General features: G+C 34.8%; 1 protein-coding gene across 3 annotated transcripts in view; it reads right to left on the bottom strand.

Moving 5' to 3' along the window:
- RETREG1 (reticulophagy regulator 1) overlaps window positions 1-23894 on the bottom strand; it is a 64218-nt gene that overhangs the window by 18736 nt on the left and 21588 nt on the right. Inside the window, exons 4-5 of one of the 3 annotated variants that reach the window (XM_027451633.3) lie at window positions 10873-10930; window positions 750-862 (exon numbers count right to left, since the gene is read on the bottom strand). The exons of 1 other annotated variant lie outside the window; for it this stretch is intronic. In XM_027451633.3, the coding sequence (XP_027307434.3) occupies window positions 750-862; window positions 10873-10930 (171 nt within the window). Of the gene's footprint in view, window positions 1-749; window positions 863-4085; window positions 4332-10872; window positions 10931-23894 lie in introns of those variants that run through there. One more of the 3 variants, XM_005010722.6, reaches the window with a different exon arrangement.

The following is a 23894-nucleotide window of genomic DNA, read 5'->3' as shown; positions in this document are numbered from 1 at the left end:
CTTGTCAAGGAGCTATATTCTTTTTAACGATTGGATGCAACCGGTTAACTTGTGTTTTTCCCCAAGGTAACTGTAGTACACAAGTTCTTCAATGCAGCATACATGTATTCTACTATGTGTCGCTTTTAGCTGAGTGCCCTGCTAAATAAACAGAAATGCACTCCTACTAAAATTTGGGGTGTTCCACTGTCCTGCTTCTCTACACAGACTCTTCTAAGCTAGCTGACAGGTCATCTCTCACAGGAAATACTTCCTTTGGTCCACACTACTCTCATCCAGCTCTCCTGAGAAGAATGCCACCTACTCCAGTTTGAGGTCATCCAAAATGTGAAATGTGATCTGACAGTCAAGTGCTTAGTCCAAAGTCATGATTTACTACATCAGCATAGATTCCTTAAACGCATCTTTGCATGAAAATGAGTCTAAATTTTAGCGTCGCACCAATACTTTTATAGACTTGTTTTCTAAATAGAAAACTCTACAATGTAATTACTATTCTATATGGGCTGTTTTATTTTTACTAAAACATCAGAAGTGCTAAGATCTTCCAGATCAGCATTTGTGACAGAAGCTGGTCATGCAGAAGAGGCATTTCTATCACACTACTTTTGTTTAGAAAAGTGAAGAAGTTATATTTCTGTCAACAGAAGCATAAAGTTGTTTAAAATAACTCTGCCCATATGATGGAAGCTTTTACATTTTTTTTCCCCTCAAGGACAACACTTTTAACCCTTTCTCACAAACTCAACTCATTTTCTTCTTCAGCTTCCACATTCTTCAGCTGGGATACTTCTAGTTCAAGGCCTCTCAAAGTCAAACAGCTAGGAAAGATGAGCTGAGCATTCCTTGAGTTGCAGAGCAGCTGCACAAAAAAGGAAAATTGCATTTTCAAGTGCCAAACAAAGAATACTTTTAACCCGCAAGAACATCATAACTTTTTGGGGGATATTACAGTTTTAACTCTTTCTGTGAAGAATGTCATTCTGATTGTTTTCAGTGGGTTTCAATGCATACAGTATGAACTGGTGACCATTTACATTATTGCATTACTGCAACTTCCTGGCATGAGCTTGCCATCCATTGCCTACGTCTGTGCATTGAATTCAGTCATAAAAGGAAATCAAAGGCTTCCCACTTTATTAAATAACATTAGCAGCAGAAACAAGTATTCTTACGTTATTACAAATCAGTAATGAAATAACATGCAGACGACTTTAAACTGGACCTCAGTTTTTCTAAGTCTAAGCATGTATTGGTTGAGGTCATGGACTGAGATTATAATTCTAAAATAACCGTTTTAAAATATAGTTAAAAATGACAGCTACCTCTCATTTTTATCCAAGTCAGAAAAGGTTCCTGGCTAACAGTTCAGTGCATCATCCTCTTCAATAAGGAGCACATGATAGCAATTAGAACAACAAAGACATTGTTCTAATACAGTTAGTTACACTTCAGTACCTCTTTTAAGCGCATACAGCCATGGCCTTCTACCACTTCAGAACTGAGCATTCACAGAAACTTTAATACATTCTTGACCATCATTAAGATTCCTCATGAATTGTCTTTTTTTTTTTTTTTTTTTTTTTAATAAATTATGCTATCCTACACCAACTATTGTGTATAACTGGGAAAACATTGTCTTTATGTCCTTACTTCAATCCTTGACCTCTGACCTCATCTTTTCTTGCTGTTCTTTATCTGCCTGGGATCATATGACAAAACAGTACAGAAGATACGATTGGGTACCCGATCTTCACAACTCTTAAGCCTTTTTACTATCCTTACTATGAAGTATTTGTGCTATGTTCCTTTGGTTATTATATATTTAGATTCACAGTATGAATAACAAACTATTGACCAATGCCACAGCTTTAATGATGATGTTATAATGTTGAAATACACATCAGTGACATAGTATTATATATTTCAAGCATGGGAGAGGAGAGGATATATGAAGTATTTGGTTTTATCTGAGGAGTACAAGGATTGCAGCATACTGAAACCAATCAGCAAGCAAAGCTGATTCTATAACTTCTACCAAAATTTTAAAAATATATAAAGCAATAGCTCTTTCATTCTCCGTGCCCTCAAAATTACCCCATTATCTGTGCATTTACATTAATATATCTTCTTTTGGAACCCTAAGATGCACTGCTGTAGTACAGTTCCCATACTGCTCCAGTACAGCTCCCATAGTTCCTCCTCCTATTCCTTCCTGTTTAACTTGGACCAAAATGTTCTGACCTCTACAAAATCTCATTAGAACATCTGTAAACATGATCCTGAGCTATATCCTACTTGTTATCACAAAGACAAAAAAAAAAAAGACAAATAATTCCAGAAAAATTAGAACCTTTTGATTAGACTATTTTCTCAATCCATATTTGTCAATAGCAAAGGATGAGGAACTATGGTTAATTCAAAGGTAGTTTCAGAAATGATAAATGGGGAGAGCAGGCTTTATTATCATGATTTTTCAGGTCACTGCTTTAGAAATGTTTGTCCTTTTTCAGCTTTGATTCATACAATAAGAAGTTCTTAATGGTTTTGGGCCTAGTATTATCTCATTTTTTACTGCCAAAACCTGTTACAGAGAAATAATTGTGAACAAAGGAAGTTATGTATGACAAAGTGTGTATGCTTTGCATAGAAATTGCCTCCATTTGCATACTGATAAACACTTAAAAAAATCAAAATTATGATTTTGTTTTTCTCAGTTGATAAGATCTCCAATCTTGTATTTGATTCCTCTTTTTCAATATGTCATACATATTGCTGTTTTCCTGTACTGAAAAATACACAGTTTAACAAACTGGAGATCCGGCTAAACAGTTTTTAATGAATAGCAATTAACACTTCCGTGGCTATCACATAATTAGTAAACATTTCATTAAAAGGAAAAAAGAAGTGCTACCTTGTGCTACAATTACTTTGTATCTATGTCATATATAGGGCACAACGTAGATCCCTTCAAACGGAAATGCGTAGGTGACCCCACCCTTGCGAAGACCCAATTATGCTACTGGGGATCCATTCACCCACATTCATCCAGTTAGGTGACAATGCTCTTCTATCTGATCTACAACAGACACCAGAAATATTTTTTTCTGTATTTCACCCATCCTGCAACAACGCATACATATTGGAAAAACATCCACAATGTTCAAATTTAAATATAAAAAGAAGAAATCAAGTCCCAAGACATAATGGAATGCTCACTTTTAATTCTTACAATTTCTTCTATTTGCCTATATGTACTACTTTCTTTTAAATTAACCTCTAAAAAAGTCTACTTCCACATACAGGACTTTTTTTTTTTTTCCTTCTTCCCCCAGTATCAAGCATTTATTAATGCTGTTTTGGAGTCAACATTTTAATTAGCATCAAGATAGTGAAAATCTTAACTATGGAAAGACAGTTTGGACTTTAAGAAATCTAAATTATAAACTCTGTCATAGCAAAACACCAATAACATCTGCTTTTAAAATATCCATTTTAAAATCTGCTTAGCTAAATTTAATTAGCACATTTATTTCCACAGGAACATACTAGATCACATTTGAGAAAACCATATTTGTTAAATTGCTGTGAAGTTTTAGGTCCAACTACTTTCTTCTTGTCCTGGCTGTTGGCTTTATTAAGATAAAAATTAAACTTCAAAACAACAGGCATACCACAAAGGGACACAGTGCCCTATCTCCTACTAATGAGTTATGGTTCTGTCAGTATGCGGCTCCATATAAACTATTTGCCTCTCTGACATTTTGAGGCTTGTAAGCTGTCCCATGGCTGGGACAAAGTAGAAATCACCCAGTATTTTGTTCCATTTGGATTTAGTTTAAGAATTATACAAGACCTGTGCAATTTAACCTCTATGTATATGTTAAGATTCAATTATTCTCTGCTAAGAAGCCTTATATTAGCATTAGAGGCAAAGCTCTCAAGAACTAGATGATCTGTTATAACAAATAGCAAACTGATCTTAGAACTAGTATGAAAACTTAGGACATCATACAGATTAATTACAGGAACCCTTGGTTTATTTTATGTTGTACAAAAAGGCCATCAGAATCAATTTACAGTACCTTTCATCTTGTCCCAGATCCTCACTGTCTGGCATTTCAGACGTAAAAATAAATTACGTCTCCCACTCTCTACCAATTTAGATAATCCAGGCAAAGATCTTCTAGTCTGTTTTGTGTTTTAGAAGCACCACACCAGGAACCTGTTCTGTTTGCAGTGGAGAAAAGCTCCTCGCTCAGAGAGCAAATGTTTACAACACATCCTAAGTGTCTGCTTGTCTTGAATGAAGTTCGGAGTGTTCTGCGTTGATTGGCCAATGCTATAAATAAACAAGTCGTGACTCACCTCGCACACTATGACAGGGTGTTTAGTAGCAAGCACAGCCAAGAGCACAACATTTTTTTTTTTCTTTGGGTCATGTGAGAGAGAATCATCACCCGGTTATTACATCTTATTTTTCTGCTTCCACTGGAATTCTTCCTCAGTGTCTCCCATTTGCTCAGGTGCAAGCGAGCATAAACCAAAATGATATGAAGCTAAACAGCACAGAGCTTTAAAGTAACACATTTAGAAAACATAAGAGTGAAGAGCTTACTGTAACTGTAAAAATTTCTATTTTTACTTCCCACAAAGTGCCAGTCACAACCTGTCAGAACAAGCAAAATTTTTCTCCGCTGACTAAATTCACAGCCGAAATAAAAACTTAGCATTCTTTTAAAATAAGGATTAGGAAGAGAAGTTTTTATTACTGATTAATTGCATTATTTTTAAGTTCTGATTCCAAACTTGTCTGCCACAAGCAGTCTCAGCTGTCATAGGTATAGTGGCAAATTATACTGGCAGTCCTCTCAGAAATGAAAGTATGCCGACAGGTGGAGGCTTTCTGCCAAAATACTTCCAAACTCTTTGTGAACAACCTAAGGTGAACTGACAAAATCACTTTCCTCGTATCACTTTTTTCTGCATGCATGACAGGGATTCTGTCACTCCAGCTACACCAGATATGTTTCTATTAATTTTCAACACCCCTGCCACCTTATCTGTGCTGATGAAGCTTTGTAGTGCAGTCCAAGACTCTACGGGTCACGTATTTATGTTGTTCAGCACTGCTCCTTTGCACAGCATCTTTCTTCCATTAAACAGCCCGACCTGTTCTTTGTATAGTTTCAAACAACTATCCCATCCAAAGACCCTCACATGGATTTTTTTTTCTTTCTCTATAAGGGAGTGTATACCAAGACTTAGGCTTAGATCTGCCTGTCCAGCACTTAAGAATTGTCCTGTGAATGTCACATCTTAAAGATAAAAAAAAAAAAATAAAGCTGGAACAAAGGCACGGCAGATTACAAATAACCACCCTGTATCCTCAATTTGGTAAGCTGTACTTGATGCATTGTGGGTCATACAGCTGGATGCTGCTTAATTTTCAAAACCACAAGCGACCATAGCCTTTCTTCTTATTTCTATATAAAATGCATCAAAACATAAAGAAAGATCTAAATAAAAATTGCAAAAATTCCCCAAACAGCATAATCAGAGATCCATTAACTTAAATTGTATGATTTATATTTACTTCGCAAGTATCTGAATTAATGACGTGATCTCAGTAAATGGGGAGTAAACAAAACAGAAAAGGAACACTGGGTGTCTGAAGAACAACTTACTTTACTATTAGCATTTACTGTTACTTTACTATGTAGCATTCTCATCAGTTCTTTTCTTAATCCCATCCAGTCTTCCTTTCCTCAACCTTTTGTATGACATGTTGTTCTTGTAATGGTTTAGTCCTACTGGACTTTAAACAGAAAAGAGGGAGACTAAAAACAGGAATAAAATCCTACTTCTAAATTATTACATGTATATGAATACATATATATACATACATACATGTATATATATTGAAAACATTAATGATTTATTGTTTCATATATAAATAGAAGCCATGTCCTACTCAGAGACATTCCACGGCAAACTATGCCTGCTTATTTGAATATTCTTTTATTTTTTCATCTGAATAGCTGAAATAATTAGAGTTGTGTTAGTAATTAGTTCCTTCTAGATTACCCTGAAACAATAGAACTGCTTAACTCTAAACGTTCCTTAGCAAAATTTTTATCTGTAAGTTTCATTTTTAGATCAAAATTCTTAAGTCTAACAAGTATGAAAAGAATAAAAACAAATAAATGAAATCTCTAAACATGCAAAAGCAACGTTCAAAATGTAAATGTAGCATCAAAAATGAAAGCAAAACTAAGCCTTCTGTAAAACTTTGATTTCTCTTGTTTCTTCATATGCATTACAATACAGTTTAATGTAGCCACCTGCATTTTATTGTGGCACCAGACCCTTTTTAATGTATTTGATGGCCACACGTGTAACCTGAAGAAACTTCAGATTGTGTCTATCCCTGCGTATCAGTATTAGACCTTGCTACAATCCCTACTCTTCTAGTACTTTTTTCTAGTTCTCTTCATTCCCTTGTCATGCTCCGATAAAAATTACTATTTTTACAGAACCTTATCAGCGCTCATCACTGCAACAGAAAAATGTTTCACAATTTACAATTCCTGAGAACTCTTCCCCTATCCGGGAGAATATTATCACTCTATTTATTGATAGATTTGGTTCCAAACTGTCTACCAAATGAGTATCTAACTGAAATGTCAAGGACCTACTACTTTGAAAGCAGAGCATTTATAAAGTACTCATGGACCACTCTACTGATTTCAGTGCTCATCATCTTTGCAAAACAGTATGAGTAAGTAGTTAACAGTATTGTAATGACAGTATTTTGCCTAGTATCTTAAAGACAACCATCTAGAAAATTCATCATATTATTTATTTATTTATAAGTCTTACATCTTCCATACACAAGGGAATGAGAGCTTGTATTGACCAAACTGGATTTTTCCAGCAGTATGGCTCCAGGATACTTCACAGATGGATGAAATAGAATGACTTCAAATACACATGGGTGGGACATGTGCAGCAGGTGAACAAGATTACTGTACTGAATCAGGCCAAAGTGTATCTGGCACCTCCAACAGTGTCCAGAAGCATAGCCTAGGAAAAAATGCATTGCTACCTTCTCCAAATGTTCTTCCAGTCTCTAACTGGTGGCTCATGGGTTTCCAGAGCCAGCAGTGAGGTCTGTATTTTTAGCTCTCCCCAGTGGATTTTCATTCTGTGATAACATTTCATAACATCTTGCAGGAAGGACATCTGCAGATTAACTATATGCTTTTTGAAAAAAATCACCTGATTTTGGCTCCTCTAATCTAGCCACTTCCAGCTTCGGCTGATTTCTAGGAACCAGCTGGAACTGGACCAGATAGATGACAGCTCTGTCACATTAGATTTTCACACTATTACTTTTACAGACCCTTACGATATTTTTTTTGATGAAACTGCAGAATTGTGAGGTGGAGCTGCCTAGAAAAGAGCTGGTATTAGAACTGTTAAAAATCTGTTTTAAACTTTTTCAACATGGAAAACTCCAAGTAACAAGGAATAACAGAACCTAGGAGGGAAATGCTGTTTCCCTATCTGTATTTTCACTATTCTTTTCCTAACTCTTCTCATGTATACTGTAACCAACTTAAGATGGAAAAGACCAGAAACATACATTGTTATTCCAGGTGAGGGCATGACATCTATTTACACCTCATTGTTAGGATATTTTTATTCTGTCTCTGTACCTTTCTTAGCAATTCTAATTTGTTTTTGGCAATTGCTAATTACTACACTGACATTTTTGTGGGACAATTCATTATGATCAAAGCATCTAATTTCTGAATGAGAACAGTCAGTTCAAAACTAATAACTTTATGCAGAGCTTCAGAACTAGTTTTTCTCTTATAGCAGCCTTTTGGGCTTTATTGGTCAGCTCTTCTTATAAATGTGCTGTTTTAAAACTTTAAAGAACAGAGTTGTGAAGCTTGGTTCCCCTTTTCTCAGAAAAAGGAAAAAGGTTGCCTCTCCCCAAAAGTATTCTCTTTAACCAGCAGTTTATTTTTTCGTTGTTGTTTCCTTCCATATTCCACCAGTTTGCCCAGTACAGACTACATCACCAGCCCACACCTGCCTAAGTGACCCCTATAACCTTTTTTTTTTTTTAAATAATTTTGTATTACAACTAATGTCTTGGTTATACAGTATACCATAAAGCTTGTAGTATTTCATCTTTGAATTCCTGTAGAGCCCTAACACTATTTGTTATTATTCTGTTTATCACCATCTTCTAGTGAGGCTGCAGTTTGCTGTAGATTCTTTGAAGATTATTCTAACAGGAAAGAAATCCTAAAGATTATTGTAACAGGAACCTTCCTAACTTTTCACAGTGAACACAGAAATGGAAAATGCATTTAGTTCTTCTGCTATAGTCAGATCTCTAAATTCTTTTCTACTTAATCATCTACTGGCACTAAAAAGTGTCTCAAAGACTTCCTGCTCCTGATGTGTTAACAGGACTATCAAAGTAAATCAACTACATTTACTGATTACACTAATCGTCACATTTTTACCTTTTGAGTGAATTGCTCTTCACACTCGGTTCACCTTCATTACCACAGTTGTATACACAACTTTCCAGAGTACACAGTCTTCTTCATTATATTTAGATAACTTTAAGAAATGATCCTTACTTCTGTTCATCTACATTACCCTCAAGTAAAAATAAATAAATAAATAAATAAATCTTCTTTAGACCTTTCACACTACTTCCTTGATTGTTGGTAACTGCTCTCTTTACACACATGAATTTAGAAACCCTCCCAAAGATGTGCTAGTGCATATATCAGATGCCATCCTGACATATTACTTGATCAGGAATTCCTACCTGTTATGTTCTCATATTTGATTTGGACTGAACATATATCACAATCATTGAGTAAATGGCCTCAAAAAACAGTGTAGACATCTGCATGAAACTTTCCTTTTATAGACAGCCACTGAAGAATTAAAAGGATGTCATCATCAGGAGAAGAAAATAAGTGTACATTCTTGACAGAGACAAGAATGCAGCTACTGAGTAGCTGAGAGGATCAGAAATAGTGTAGATTTTACATATTCAGGTACTGAACATGCTCAGGGACTTCAGCAGGTGGGTAAAAGACAACACACCGTCCGTGTGGAGTACAGAGGTTAATCAGGCACTGTGTGGTAGACTGTGTATCCCACCTAGTCTGCAAACCTAGAAGTATTTTAGTTAGTCATGCTGTAACTTGTCTACCAGCTTCAGAACTAGCCACAATCACTGCCGCCTTCTGTGTCTCTCCTCATCTAGAGAGACAGTAAGAGGATGTTTTTAATGTATAACCCTGCTCAAATTATTCAGCTATGAGTGCATCTCACTTCTAATAATGTGAATAAAAATAACCAACATCATACTGTATACTTATAAACTACCTAAAAAAACCTCAACTGACTCATAGCATAAAATCAAAGTACAAAAATAATATATAGTTTAGATGAGATTCCAGAAGAAATAGGAAGTCTAGCTTTTTACTTTTTGTAGATAGTTTATGCTGATATTATTTTCAGCAACTCTCTTTAAAAGTTTAAAAATTATCATAATTTCAAAAGCACGTTTAAGATTAAACTCATTTGAAATGCACATTACTGGTAAGAAAACTTTTCTTTTTGTTAATATAAACAAAGTTCCCCAAAATACAGTATTTTTTTCCCCTTTTTTCAATATAGAAAAGTGAATGGACTGGTCACATTTAAGTGTGTATGCATGCATGTACATTTATGCATTTATACATGCATAAACATATGAAAAAGCGAATGTTTTACTGTATTTCATCAATTTGAAATACATACCCAATTTTCTAGTTTTTCAACATCCAAATTTGTTGAATACCTGTCCCAATTCTTTCTAAATCCAACTTCAAATTAGATATGTTTTTTATTATAATTATATTATTTGTTTGTATTATTATTTTATTATTATATTAACTTAACTTTGAGATCTCATCATACACTACAAGATACACACAGGAAGCTTATTTTAGAAGAGATTAAACCTTTCATACAAGCATAAATGAACAATCATCAAGACAAACCTGCTGAATAGGTTCTTTGCTGTAGTATTATACCAGGTATGACCTCAATCTAGTAAGAGTTGTGTTAAAAAAAAAAAAGCTTAAGACACCTACTACACACAAAGTATAGTTTTGTATTATCTGTACATGAGACTAGGAATGGAAAAAAAAAGATCCTTCAACAAAAGACCAACAAAAGTAAAGAAAATATACACTCAGGATTTTTTTTTTCCTCATAGAATCCTGCATATTATGCAGGATGCTTTCTTCATGCCTGGATAAAATAACTATTTGTTACAGCATTTTAAAAATCACAAGCTGCATATTCAGGAAAACAAAACAAAATAAAACAAAGGCAACATTCAGATTTGACAGAAAAAAGATATGCAACATTCAGAAAGCTAAACATGATATCACATGCAAGAAATATTTACCCAACAGAACAAAGCACATGAATATGCATTTTAAAAGAATCATAAAAAATGGAATAGGAAAGCAACATGACTATCAACAGACACCAAAACCTGACTTGTATCAGGAACAACAAACTGTTAGATATTAGTGTTTCAACATAAAGCACGCATAATAGTGCACCACTGTGCATGAGAGTATTTACAAGTTTTTGAACATAAGCAGAAAGAAAAGTTAAAGGAAGTAAGAGACACTTCAACAGCATTTAAAATGCAAGTAACTGCACTTCAGTCACATGAAGATAGCAAATTTCCCTCTAGGACAAATATGATAGATCATGCTAGAGTTGTGTGACAAACAGAAGAGCTGGAGACAGGGTGGTAGAAGATCTTACCACTAAGGCTGAAAATCTCAACTGCCTTGGGGCTTTTTGGCCATGGGATCTCAAACAGCTATAAAAGAAACATATTTTGGAGAAAAAAACTTAATATGTCACCTAGCAATGATCTGAGCAATTTGTAAAGATAACTGAGTATTTTTCCATTTTTTTTGAAGAGCCTCCTTACACACCATTTCATGAAGCTGTTATTTTGTTTACTATACCACGTTTCCAATTTCCTAAAGACTAGAAAGGTACTTACATACTAGCTCATCTACAATCATGATCTGTAGTTTAGTTAAGTCACATTAAAATGCAAATTCTTTCTGAAGCACATACTCAAGATTTTGAAACCTGCATCTCCACCAGTTTCTCTTGGTTTGTAGCAATCTGAATCTGCTTATTCTCAGCAATGATTTCTTCTGCCACTGAAAAGAGGTGAACCATACTTAAGGCAGACCAAATACCAAAATATTTATACAATGAAATCAGCTTGCATTGAATGAATTGGTAAAGGATTGAAAATATTTAAGAACATGTGAAGACTTTAAAATATTTTTCAAAGGTGTTGATACAAAGCGTTAAGGCACAAACCTGAGAAATTTGTTGCCTTCTAACTTAACTCTTAAACACAGCACAAAGCATTGCAAAAAAACCCAACCAACCAAACAAAAAAAAACATAGACTGCCATTAAGATACCAAGAAAAAGAGAAATATCATCCAAATATTCGCTATGTAATTAACTCAAAGTAAGAAATCACTCAGCTTTGCAGAATCTCTAAGATTACTATGACACTCAGAGCCACATACTGAAAAATGCCCAGGTCCAAATGATTTTGCTAACAGTTTGCTAAGAGAACCCACCATTACTTCGATACTGACACCATCCTATGAAGAGGAGGATATGAGCCAGTTTTCCACCTTATTAAATAATTTATTATTAGATGCAACATAAGAATATCTCAACAGAGCAGTGAGTGCAATTGCAAGCCATAACTAGATCAAAGTCCAGGTCACCAGTCCTGAATTAGACATTACAAACTTAAGGATAAATCATCACAGGACTTCATGTACATTATAATGGATTCGTAGAACGTAGTTACATATTATCGATTATTTTCACTGACATCAACTTGTTGTTATGCCCCAACTCAATCAGCCAAAGTTCTTTATTAATATTCAGATTTGCTAGCCAGGTTTTTGCATTCTAAATATGACTTTATATTGGTTCTTCTGGTTGCCCTTCCAGGCTTCATCCTTTGTTAATGCCCACATCAATTAAGAGAGACAGATTACTGAATTATACTGTTAACTTTTCTCATCAATTTATCTTTTTTTTTTTTTTTTTGACTTACTGTGTGACGGAAGATAAAGTCTCTTAATGTTTACTATGTCTGAAGTTAAAACCAGAATAATATTCTCTCCCTACAAAAAGAGTTTTTTCACTAGAATCATCCTTTAGTCTCACTGTAGGAGCTTATAAAAGTGCACATCTGTGACACAAAGATATTAAATTATCACTGATGTGACTTGATTTAGGGCAGATTTTTCTGATGGACCAATAAGTAATTTGTACGCTACTTATTACTATTTCCAACTCCAATACATGTAATGGCACATTAGCAAACCTGATACAACAAAATCAAAATGTAAATTTATATAAGCAAAGGTTGGAGTATTTATCAACTAAAACAGATCAGTGAAAATAATGCATGACATTTTAGAAGGCACATACTTGTGTATGCAGAGCAACCAAAATGCTAAAAGCAAAACAACAACAAAACCAAAACAAAACAATAATATATAGGAACTCATCATCACAGTTCAAGTTACCATTTAATCTCAATTACAGCTCTGCCAGTTGGAAGAAGAAAAAAGACATACAAGCTTCTTAAATGCTAACATCAAAACAAAGAACATACTCTTGAATAATATCAAAGACAATAGAATAGGAGGGTAAGATAGGCAATAATAATAAATAGCATCAGAAATACATTAGACATAGAAATGGTATGTTTCACATGATGGCAATACATATACATATACAATTGCTAACTGAATAGGATGATTAATTCTGAGATTCACTGATGAAAACAAAGCAAACTTTTATCCTGGAGTGACAGGTATACCAAATTTCTTTCTGGAGCTTCTCCAAAGCAAATACTTGTCAAACCACAATCCTTCTGCTCTTTTAGCATCCAGCTCTCTGTGAAATAACTGCGAATTTAAAGCTAGGAAGGCCAATAAAACACCACAGAGCTCCACAGAGAAAGCAAGAGTGCAGCCAAGATTGCAACAAGAAATCAACCCTCTCCTACAATCACACCCATAAAAATCACTCCCATAAAAAACTACAGAGCTAAACTGTTCTGGGGATAATACAAGCCAAGAGACGTTCAGATCAGGACCAGTGATCAGTACAGAGCTGCAGCCTAGCCTGTTTGTCATCAAGCACACAGGAAGACTTATAATTTAGAGGAATGCCCTGAACTGGTTGTGTGAATGCTGCCAGAGCACTCAGCCAGAAGTGCTGAACCTGATAACCTTAGCCCTGTCTTAAAAGATCATAATAGGAATGACATTTTGCTGAGAGGCTGACAGTGCTATCAGAAAGACAAATTAACTTCACTTATCTAGACTTTTGTACCGAAGTATATAATAATTTAATTTCCCAATTCCTTTCCTATTTTTATTTAAGTTCAATCCATTTCACAGGGGCTTTTAGACCACATGTACAGAACATCTTATTTTGCAATGCAGAATAGCAGCCCTGTTTTAACTTCCTTCTTCCTCATTTTTCGTGGAGGCCTATACATTTCTAAAGAAATAATTTATTAAGCTGTAGGAAGTATTTTTCAATTGCACATGTTGCTATCAGTATACTAAGTAATTAAGCTTTAAATTTATAAGTTACTATACATACTTGTATTTTATGTACATAAATGTGTAAGCTGCATGGTATTTTGTTACAGTTTTTGCTGTTTCCTTCAGAATCTTGTCCTCAGACATACCTCTGCATTGAAGAACCTTCTCTATTGATATACACATGTCCTATACAGGAGGGCAATAGAAGGGTGAAAAAAATAACAGTTTTACTCTAGTCCAGGGAAGTAAGCCTTTTTTTAAAAAAAATAAATAAATACATAAAAGGTCTTTATTTGGCAAATATTCAGAGCAGTTTAAATACACCAAATACATCGTCTTTCAACTACTTTTCAGGTGTCCTGCACTTCTCTTCAAATCACGCCAGGAACTGACAAAAGAAGCCCTAACAGACTGATTTCCATATGCTAAAGCTGTTTTAAAAAAAAAAAAAAAGCAAACACAAAACAAAACCTAAAAACTCTTCAGTATGCAATGTCTTTGATTAATGATTGATGAATTAAATATTTCTTCCTAAGTACATCAGGAAAGGTTTTGAACAAAGGATTTGAAATACTTTTCAAAGTATTGAATGGAAAATTCTGCTTCTATGTCCTTTACAGAAGCTTCCTTAGAGCTCTATTTATCATCAGATTAAGGAGTTTTCAGATGAGTTCCCATATTTTGAGACTTTGATTATAATACAAAATACTGAGTTCAGAAAACAAATGATAACTGAAGTTGCCAAGCTGTCCATCCTAGGAAAGCTGTGTTCTCAGCGTGAACTCACAATGGAATCAGTTTTGTTCCTGTACAGCCATGATGTGAAAACTTCTTCAGACACATTTGGGGTCCTTGCAATCAATACATAAGAAAACAGTCCTACACAGTTTTGTTTCAGCTTGCGTTCTACAGAAACATACAGGTGCATTTGGCTAAATGTTCTTTAAAATGTTAAGAAATTGCTTTATGTTGGTTTTGTTTGATTTAAAAGATCACACGCAAACCTCAGGCATCACTGCTCTGACTGACGTTATGACACTGATCTCACACTCAAATGCATTAAAGCAAGTTCACTGGCACATTTTGACCTTGAATTTCCCATGAATTTGTTGGTAACAACACTCAGTGTAAAACTGGGCAATGGTTATCTAACATGCCCTTCCAGCATTTCTCAGACTTTAACATTTATTTACAATTTATTAAAAACATATATAAGTGCAGAAATAAACAGATGCATTTATTTCAGCCTTAAGTGACTACTTTAGTACCATGTCACTCAATGAAAAGTCCATGCTTGTAATGTGGTTAACAAGAACAGGTAAACTAAAGCCAAAGGTTTATCCAGCCCTGTATCCTGTTTTTAACAGTTGCCAAAATTGAATACCTGGGGGTGCTTAAGGAACAGACTACAATGCAGGAAAACACATAATGATACCTCTATAAAATATAATACAGCCTCAAACGAACTGTAGATCAGGGACTTTCAAAGCCAGAGGAGGTGACTTCGTATTTTAATAGCCTTCAATTAATTTGCTTCAATGAACTGTCCTGTAATCTATACTTTTAATCCACATGTACTTCTAATTTTCGCAACAATCCAGTGTTAAGGATTTCCAAAGCTTAATTGCATCCTTTTATTTTCTCAACCTGCTACTTGCTATTTTTATGCTTCCTCATTCCAATAATGGGAGAGAAAAGGCATGTTCCTTATGGTATCTTAGAAATAAATTTAACAGAATGGTTCCAGCACACCCTGCTGAAGGACTCCTTCCACTAATACAAAATTAGCCATTTACTCTCACCTGTTTCCCATATTCTTTCTGTTTTTGTTCTTTTTTTTTTTTTAATTATTATTTTATTTTATTACTTTTTTTATTGTTTGTTTAAAGCACGAGCAAGTCTTCTCTTGAATTCCAGACTTATTTCCTTTTAGAACAAGGAAATTCAGCTAATGCCTGTTGGAAATTCTACAGGCCTACTTCAAATTCTATTCAGTGTTCTGTCACTGTTTTTTTGTCTGTGATTTTTTACCGCAGATTTTTAAATACTTCTGACATTTAAAAATACTTATTTTAACATATTTCCACTACTTTAAAAGTGGACATTTTTTGTATTCATCATGAAATTCTCTTAAAAATTATCCTGACTTTATGAACTAGCCTACATTAATGTGAATGACCACAGCTATGTCAGTGATCTCTTAATTGTACTACTAATAAAAGCACTTAATAAGTAACGGTTTAAGAAATTAAAGAGGATTGTTCTTGTTACAGAAAATCTTACCTAGGAAAAGAAGGTGTATGTCATATGGTGCTGTGAACATAACATATAGCAGGACTTGAAAGAACTTCTGTTTTTTTGTGCTACAGTAAATATTTACCTCTGGACATTTTTGTTAAATTGGACTCCTGAGTACATCTGGTCACCTCACCTGTATTCCAGAAATGGGGAATCTTACCCTGAGCATGAAAAACAACACGAGTATATGCCACCCTCTATTTTCATCAGTGTAAAAAAGATGTGTAGCTTGAGAGCAGGATTTCATTGTTAGTTAGATTCTGACTACAGCATTTTGGAATATAAGCAGAGAAAGAATTTAGGCACCAAATGCACTTCAGTAGGTAAACACGCAACATATGCGACATCTCTTCTGCCAGTAAGAAGAGAAAAAAAAGCAGACTCAAGGAAGGAATATCATAACATTTGTTTCAAAAGAGCTGAGCTGTTTTATTCAACTGTATGTTGAAACACGTAAAAGAATATAACATGTTACACTGCTGATACGCTCACATGCTTTGACAAAACTGTGTGCCAGAACATTCCTTACTAAATTAGTGACTAATCAGATGTTGTGCTGGGAAACACACCCTCACGTGTTACAACAACCCAGGCGTCTGCAACACGAAAAAAAAATGGGTCTACAACTAAGTTCTCATGCCCTCGGTAAATAATTTCCATCATGCGTTTTGTAATCTAATGCCTGTATTTGGCAAACCAGATGCAATTAAAGGTCAATACCCTACTGCTTTATAAACTCTTGCTATTGACTGTCACCTTTCTAAAGATTCTACACAATGAAATGCTTTTGGTTACAGAGCAACATCCAGTACATTCTTAAAAATGCCTTGTTTCGTTATTCATAAAGGAAGTAAGAAACATTTGAGTTGTCAAATTAACCAAAGTGGATGTTGGTGTTTTTTGTTTTTTTTTTTTTTTTTCCTTTCTTCTTATTACCCTCAAATGTCCAGTATGCTTTATAAGTTGTTTAGAATTTGAGAACTTGACATTAACTCAAGAGGCTGTTGGGAAACATGCACATTCTTTCTCTTTGTGCAAAACATTCTTGCTGCATATAGGGAGTGTATTGCTTATGGCAAACTGCGTAGCACTATAGACTTTACAACCTGTGTTCTTACTGTTGAGATTTGAGACAGTACAAAATGTTACTTAAATAATACAGTTTATCAAGCCCCATGCAATGGTACGCAAAAACAAGCTCCCTAAGCAGAAAAAAGAGCCACGGATTCAATGACTTGTGTCTCAGGTTCTAGAAACCTTTGTATTGTCTGCAGAACAATGTGAACACTGGTCTGACAATACCGCAATCAATCAATCAATGTTCAGGTACAACTGCCCTGGAACAATTCAATTTACATGTAGAATCATGTATATGTATATGATTCTACATGTACACATATATATACACATACACATATATACACATACACACATATATATATATTCTCATAATCAGATTGATGTGGCAAGAAAAATTCTGTGACTGGCATCAACTGTGACATGCAATCACTGAAAACGGGAGGCAAATGCCTATGATAAATAAACCTATGGCAGATTTGGGATTTGATTCAGTAACCTTTCCATGCGGGACAAATTTTAGTTTTGTCCCCAAATAGTAAAATAACAAAAGCAACACTTCTTCCTGAAGGAAACAGATAATTCAGACCAACATTAAAAGGGGAAAAAATAGTCAATTGTACTTACAGCAGAAAAATAATTCTTTCATATTTTTGTTTGGCATAACCCATAACATTTGGTTTTCATGCTGTCTTTCATTATTATATTAAAATACAGAGCACAGTTAAATTTGCTGCCTGGTTTTATGAGATTTTATTCAAATATGCTTTGACCCGTTTCAGAAAAGCAACTTCAAAATGAAACAGTCATTTTTTCTTAATCTTAAAAGTAGTATCTCTATTTAAAGTAACACTGGGGGCTCCCTGAATGCTATAGTTTATAAATACCCTTTAAGATGACAAGTCAAATGACTTCAGGATTGTAAGTTATCTCCCACAGTTGTTCAACTGTTAAAATGGAAAGCGGTAAGAATAGAATAAAAATATCCATGGTGAAAATGTTACATGTGCAATGGAATAAACATAAGGAACAGGGCACATGAGCGTCCTAACATTAATCTTTACACTTAAATTTACTCTACCCTTTAAAAAGGTCAATTTTATGAACTTCTCTGTTGATGAGCAATTTGAGGTCTGTCATACTGTTCAAAGTTCCACACTGGTCAGAAATGCAGCCTTCCTCTCTGTAGTCATGGTCTGTCCCATGCTTATTGCAATAATATTCTGCTCTTTCAGGCATTTATAATAATTCCATGCAATGCTCCCTAATTATAGAGAGCTTTTTAGAAAACATACACACGGCAAAAAAAAAAATCAGCATGACATTTGTGAACAGAACAAATCCCTGAGACAATCAAACACACCAAATAACTATTTGGTAGTCAAACAGGCTGTTCCTGAACTAGACAGTAGTTCAAATGTACTGTAAGACCATACAGAGAGTTACCAAAAGAATTAGTTGACAGCATTTCAGTTTTCTGTCCTCTTCATCAGGGCTTTGTATCTTGCTACTCTAAAAAAAATACTGTTGTTTGTTAACAAATTCACAGATAAAACTGAAGTTTTATCTTTGCAGCTGAAGTCTCACTGTCTAGAAAAATGGCTGAAACATTTTACTAAGTCTGCCTGTGCTCTTTCATATCTTTTGTGCCGAAGAAAGCCTTACGGACTCCTAGAGTTTGGAGTTTCGCTAAAAAGGGCATTCTTCACTTCATGAGAGATTGACTTTTCCAGTTTACACTGTCTACAGTCCCTTGGAATACAATACCTCAACTTGAAAATAAAAACTTAAATATTGCACACCAACCAATGACCTTGTTTTAATTTTAGTGTATTGATATAAAGCTACTTCTGCATAGACACAACAATAACTTGCAAGACATTTGAAATAGATTCCCACCATAAATCAGAAAATCCCAGAATGCCAAATGCTAATTCAAATATCTTCATGGATGAAGGAATAAATATTCAGGGTGAGAGCTGACAGAGGCAGGGAATTGCAGGCTCTTCATTTCAGAATGCTGCGACTGTATCCAAGCTTTCTCTATTCCCTGTCTGAGCCTGGTAGGAAGTATCTTGCTACCCCTCAAGAGACAGTTCAGAACGTGAAGCTGAGTTCAACATATGTGCTGAAGTACACCTGTCTAAGAAAGAACATCACTTTTTGGCTGACATTTTATAAGAGTATGTTTAAACCTTTTGGATCCTCCAACTGGAAAGATATTTATCTAAGACAAAAGGGGTCTTTTCCACTTTCCCCCACATACACTTCATTCCAAGTTTCGCTTTCTTATTGAGGAAATACATGTCAATCATGTCCTTGGACAGATTTTCCTATAAAGCTATTTAGGTAAGCAGCCAAAATAAGAGTGTACTCTTCTACACCCTGCCTCTGAAGCATGCTATTCATAATAAACACTTTGTTAATATAAACGAGTCAAAAAAGTAACAAAGCAAAGGGCTTTATACTGCAAGTGCAGTACTAATCAGATTTGACAACATATACTACGCACATGCCAGAAGCTGAGAATCTCCAAGCAATTTTAAGTAGAGAACAATAGATCATATACCTTAGCAAACAGAATTCAGTATTTATGAGAAAGCTGATCTGCTCAAAAATGGTCAGTAGACACCGTCTGCTTAGATTCAGGAAGTACACGAACATTTTCTCTTTTTCTACAACTCTAGTTTCTAATTGCTTCAGAGATCCCTCAAGACATACACAAAAAGTGAGGCAGATGATACCAGCACAATTTTCTCTTGAGTATTTTGGTTATAATTTTCCTATAGAGGTGTTCACAGGTTTAAGAAATCAACCCATGAAGGTGGGATAGATAAGTATTTTAAGAGAAGCTTGTAGCTCTCACCCTATGTCCAAAATGTGTCCCACAAACTCAGCACGGAAGAGGGTACATTCTCTTTGTCCTATAGTGAGGCTTTTAACGCTTTATCTCTCGTGCTAAAAAACACTTGTGATAATATTGCTGCATCAGTGTGAATCAAGGAAGTATTAACAAGTGAAGAACACCTTTAAACTCCCTCACTGAAAGCTGAGAAAACTTGGCAAACTACAGGCAACTAAATGTTCTTGCACTGTACAAATGAGGAAGTTCAACTGCAGGATTTACCATACTTGCTCTTACCTAAGACAGGAGAGAAGATCTAGGCACTTGTTTTTGAGATGGTACAAAGTGAAGAAAGGGACAAGTAGCACAGGAGAACTGCAGAGTAACACCAGCTATTTTTGCATTTTTCTCTGGCTCATTTCTCCACCCACCTCCTCGACTGAATTGACTGTATTCACTTTATCAATCTCCCTTCAACTCTCATCAGCTGTTTTATTTTCTTAATGCTGAAAATAAGCTGAAGGTTAAAACAAACAAACATGGAAAACAACTTTGGAGGTTACATTTTTCCTCAGTGGTGCTAATATGGGTATTATGTGACATGCCAGCAAGAATGACACAGAGCTATCAAAACTGGGTCAGCTCAGAATTAGCAGTTCTTAGGTTGTTCACAATGTAAAAATCCACCTGGTTGCACTCACAGACACCTTTAACAGAACTGCATTTTGGGCATAAACAGATACATAGACAAAACTCTTATGAATAATTGAAAGGTGACTGTAGCTCCATACTTACACAAATTAAACATGAGGTAGAGCTGGCTTTATGTTATCAATTACTGAAGAAAAGCTGACATAGGTTTATATATAAAGTGATGAACAAAGGCTGTATTTCCATCCTCCCATCATTATGAAGCTAGCATTTTTTCAACTAAGTGCAAGAGTTCATTTTTACCAATGAGTAACAAAGGAAATTAATTATTGAGTCACTTTTGCACAGGATGCAGCATACCCTGCAGTTTGCAAAGACTGTATTTATGTCAGGTATTTATTTCACACATTTAACCATGGATGCAATGACTTCACTTAAATAGAAATATTTTAAACACATATATGCCTCATTGTGCTGGTGCCCAGGTGACCTATTTTCCAACACGGAGACAAACTGAGAAAATGCTAGGTACAAAGACTTTTAGAAGCCTCCATATGAAAACTTCTATTCCGTGCTATTTCTCCTTCTGATTTATGCAAGAAATAGCATTCATTTATCCATGAGAAGAAACTAAAAAGAGTGCTTCAAAATGCTTGGAAATTATTACTAAAATTTCTGTCAAATCAGACTATCCAAGTTATTCTTCTGTATCTCAAAGTTAATTAAAGATTTGCACAAAAACACTTTTGCTATCAGAACAGCAGGGAAAAAAAATCTGAAGTAAACAAGGGCAATCTCCTGAATGACTCCCTAGTACCTAGGTGCTGCAAAACCCAAGCCAAAATATACAGTAAACCTGTCAGAGCTGTCTAAATAGTTTACAAAGTTTTAAATAACTCTTGATAATTCTGACTACAACTAGTTAATGAATCAAAGAATATTATCAGAAGAAAAGACAGGAATTTAAAGACTAATCCCTTTCTCAAGGAGTCACGGTTTATTAAAGGTGGAAAAATAGAGTGATCTTCAGATCAACTGCTCTCATTTAGATACTTGGAGAGATACTAAGTTAATAACAGCTGAGAAGCTGTTAAAGCAGTCAACAAGGATTACTCTATATACAAACAAGTAAAAAAGAAGGCGTATTTCTTTTTGAAAATAATTAACCTGCGGTAAAGAAAAAAATAGGAGCATGCTCCTATTAACTCTTATAATGCTTTTGAAACTTTCCTATATAACATTTAAAAACAAACTGCTAAAATACGGCCTATATGCAGTACCCATAAGGTAACTGCACATTTAATCAAAAAGTCACACCAAAAGGCAAATACTAGAAAAATCTCATTATATGAGACATATATATCCTTCGTACTTTCATGGAATACCTGTGCTAATCCTTCAGATGAATCAGTGAAAATACCCTGGGTATTTTCCTGGGTATAGCAGATGCTATAGTGGAGAGACTCAGGATTCACAGAGGAACTCAAACTGAAAAATGGTATGACACTATCAACCCAAGAGTGTTCCCATCAGAATCTAAGCAGCTGGAAGTTATTTGCAATAGTCTTAGAGAAAATAAATCTATGCCTGTGCCTGGGATGTATTTGCAAGATTCTTAAACATAGAGCACAATTAATCTCTTTTACTTAACCATAAGGCCTTGGTTTGAGGTAACATTCTAAGAAATACATGGATACTAAGAGAAGAGCAACATGAATGATTAAAGTTTCAAAAAGCCTAAATGACAAGTCAGCAAGTATCAAATTGGGATGATGGAATATATTTCAGTTAAAAACAGTTAAAGAAACCTCAGTAAAATTCCTCTGGTCCTTTGCTTCCTGCCCTTACTTCCTCAGAAGTTACTTTTTTCTTGATACCACAAGAATGCTTTACTGCTATTTTTAACTGATAGGGACAGAAAACAAGTTAGGGTTACAGAAATAGATATGCAATGTTTGGTAATTGTAAAGAGGCTAGACAATTCCAGTATTTTCTCCTCTAATCTCTTCCACACAAACTCCATAACAGAAGTTGAATTGAGCTCCTGGAGCTGAAAAAGAGGAAAATGTCACGTGACAGCTCAGGAAGAATCACATTGAAGACAAATTACTAGAGAATCACGGGAAGTTGGTCTGACCTCAAAAGCTTGTAACCCACACTTGACGTGAGAAGAAATCCATTACATGGGAGAAAAACAAAAAAGCAGAACCACAACAAACCAAACAACTGCCAAACAAACCTACCAAAGATACAGTTAAGATACAGGATACAGAGTATCTACAACAGTTATACCATGTTCTTCCTTTCCCTGCACTTAAAAAAAGCGCCAACCAACAAAGAAGCAAGCATAGGTCTATAGGACAACATATTAAATGCTCTTCAGACTTCAAGTGTGGTGCTTTTTCCTAAGTTACAGACTCTCTATTAAACTTTTATTAATTTTTTTTCCTGTAAAAAAACTAACATACCAAATGTTATCAGAGTGTTGATTTTGTAGTTTACCAAATATAAAAATAAACTCTGAAAAAGAACATGCTACCCAAGAATTAAGTTAACAATTTGGGACTGACCAACCAGTAAGCATGAAAAAGGTAACACTATTAACACTATTAAAGAAAAATAAAACAAAATACTAGTGTCAAGATGTTTGTATAACAAATATATATATATATATATATGTGGAGAGAGAGAGTATAATATTTAACCGTGCATATTGCTATATGAATTGGGCCAACGTGTTATCTAAAACTAATAATAACTCCATATTTATATTTGAGCAGTACAGTGGCTACTGTATAAATAAAATCTAAATTCAATCTGCAAATAAAACTCACTTTTCATTTGCTAAGACTATAGATCCACATGTACATATCTGTTTTCTGTGGGACTGCAACCACTTTTTTTATATCAAGAATATGTAGGAGAGTTGTATGTTTAAGGAGAACTACTTGAGATGTTCTATAGCTTTTATGTAGATTATATATATATATATATATATATATATAAAAACACAACAAACTCATAGGAACATATGAGCTAAAATGAACAGAACAGCAAACTTTATGTCAAGAGTAGATCTCTTTGGTTGCACTTGATGCCTTCAGATTACACTGAAGCAACCCAAGGCGGCAGTATTTGCATTCTGCAGTATATTTTTGCTTACTAGACTATATCCTGCCTTCTGTTTGCTGAGGCGTTCAAGAGATCCATAGGCACATGTTTGTTTGTTTGTTCTAATGCCTGTTACCAGACTTCATGCAGTTGTGTATAGCCATGTGAAGAACAGATCTAATATGGATG

This window comes from Anas platyrhynchos, chromosome 2 (assembly GCF_047663525.1).
Source record: "Anas platyrhynchos isolate ZD024472 breed Pekin duck chromosome 2, IASCAAS_PekinDuck_T2T, whole genome shotgun sequence".
In the NCBI taxonomy this organism is placed as follows: Eukaryota; Metazoa; Chordata; class Aves; order Anseriformes; family Anatidae; genus Anas; species Anas platyrhynchos.
The sequence above is the reverse complement of the archived record's forward strand: the minus strand, read 5'-3'. Positions and strand labels throughout refer to the sequence as shown.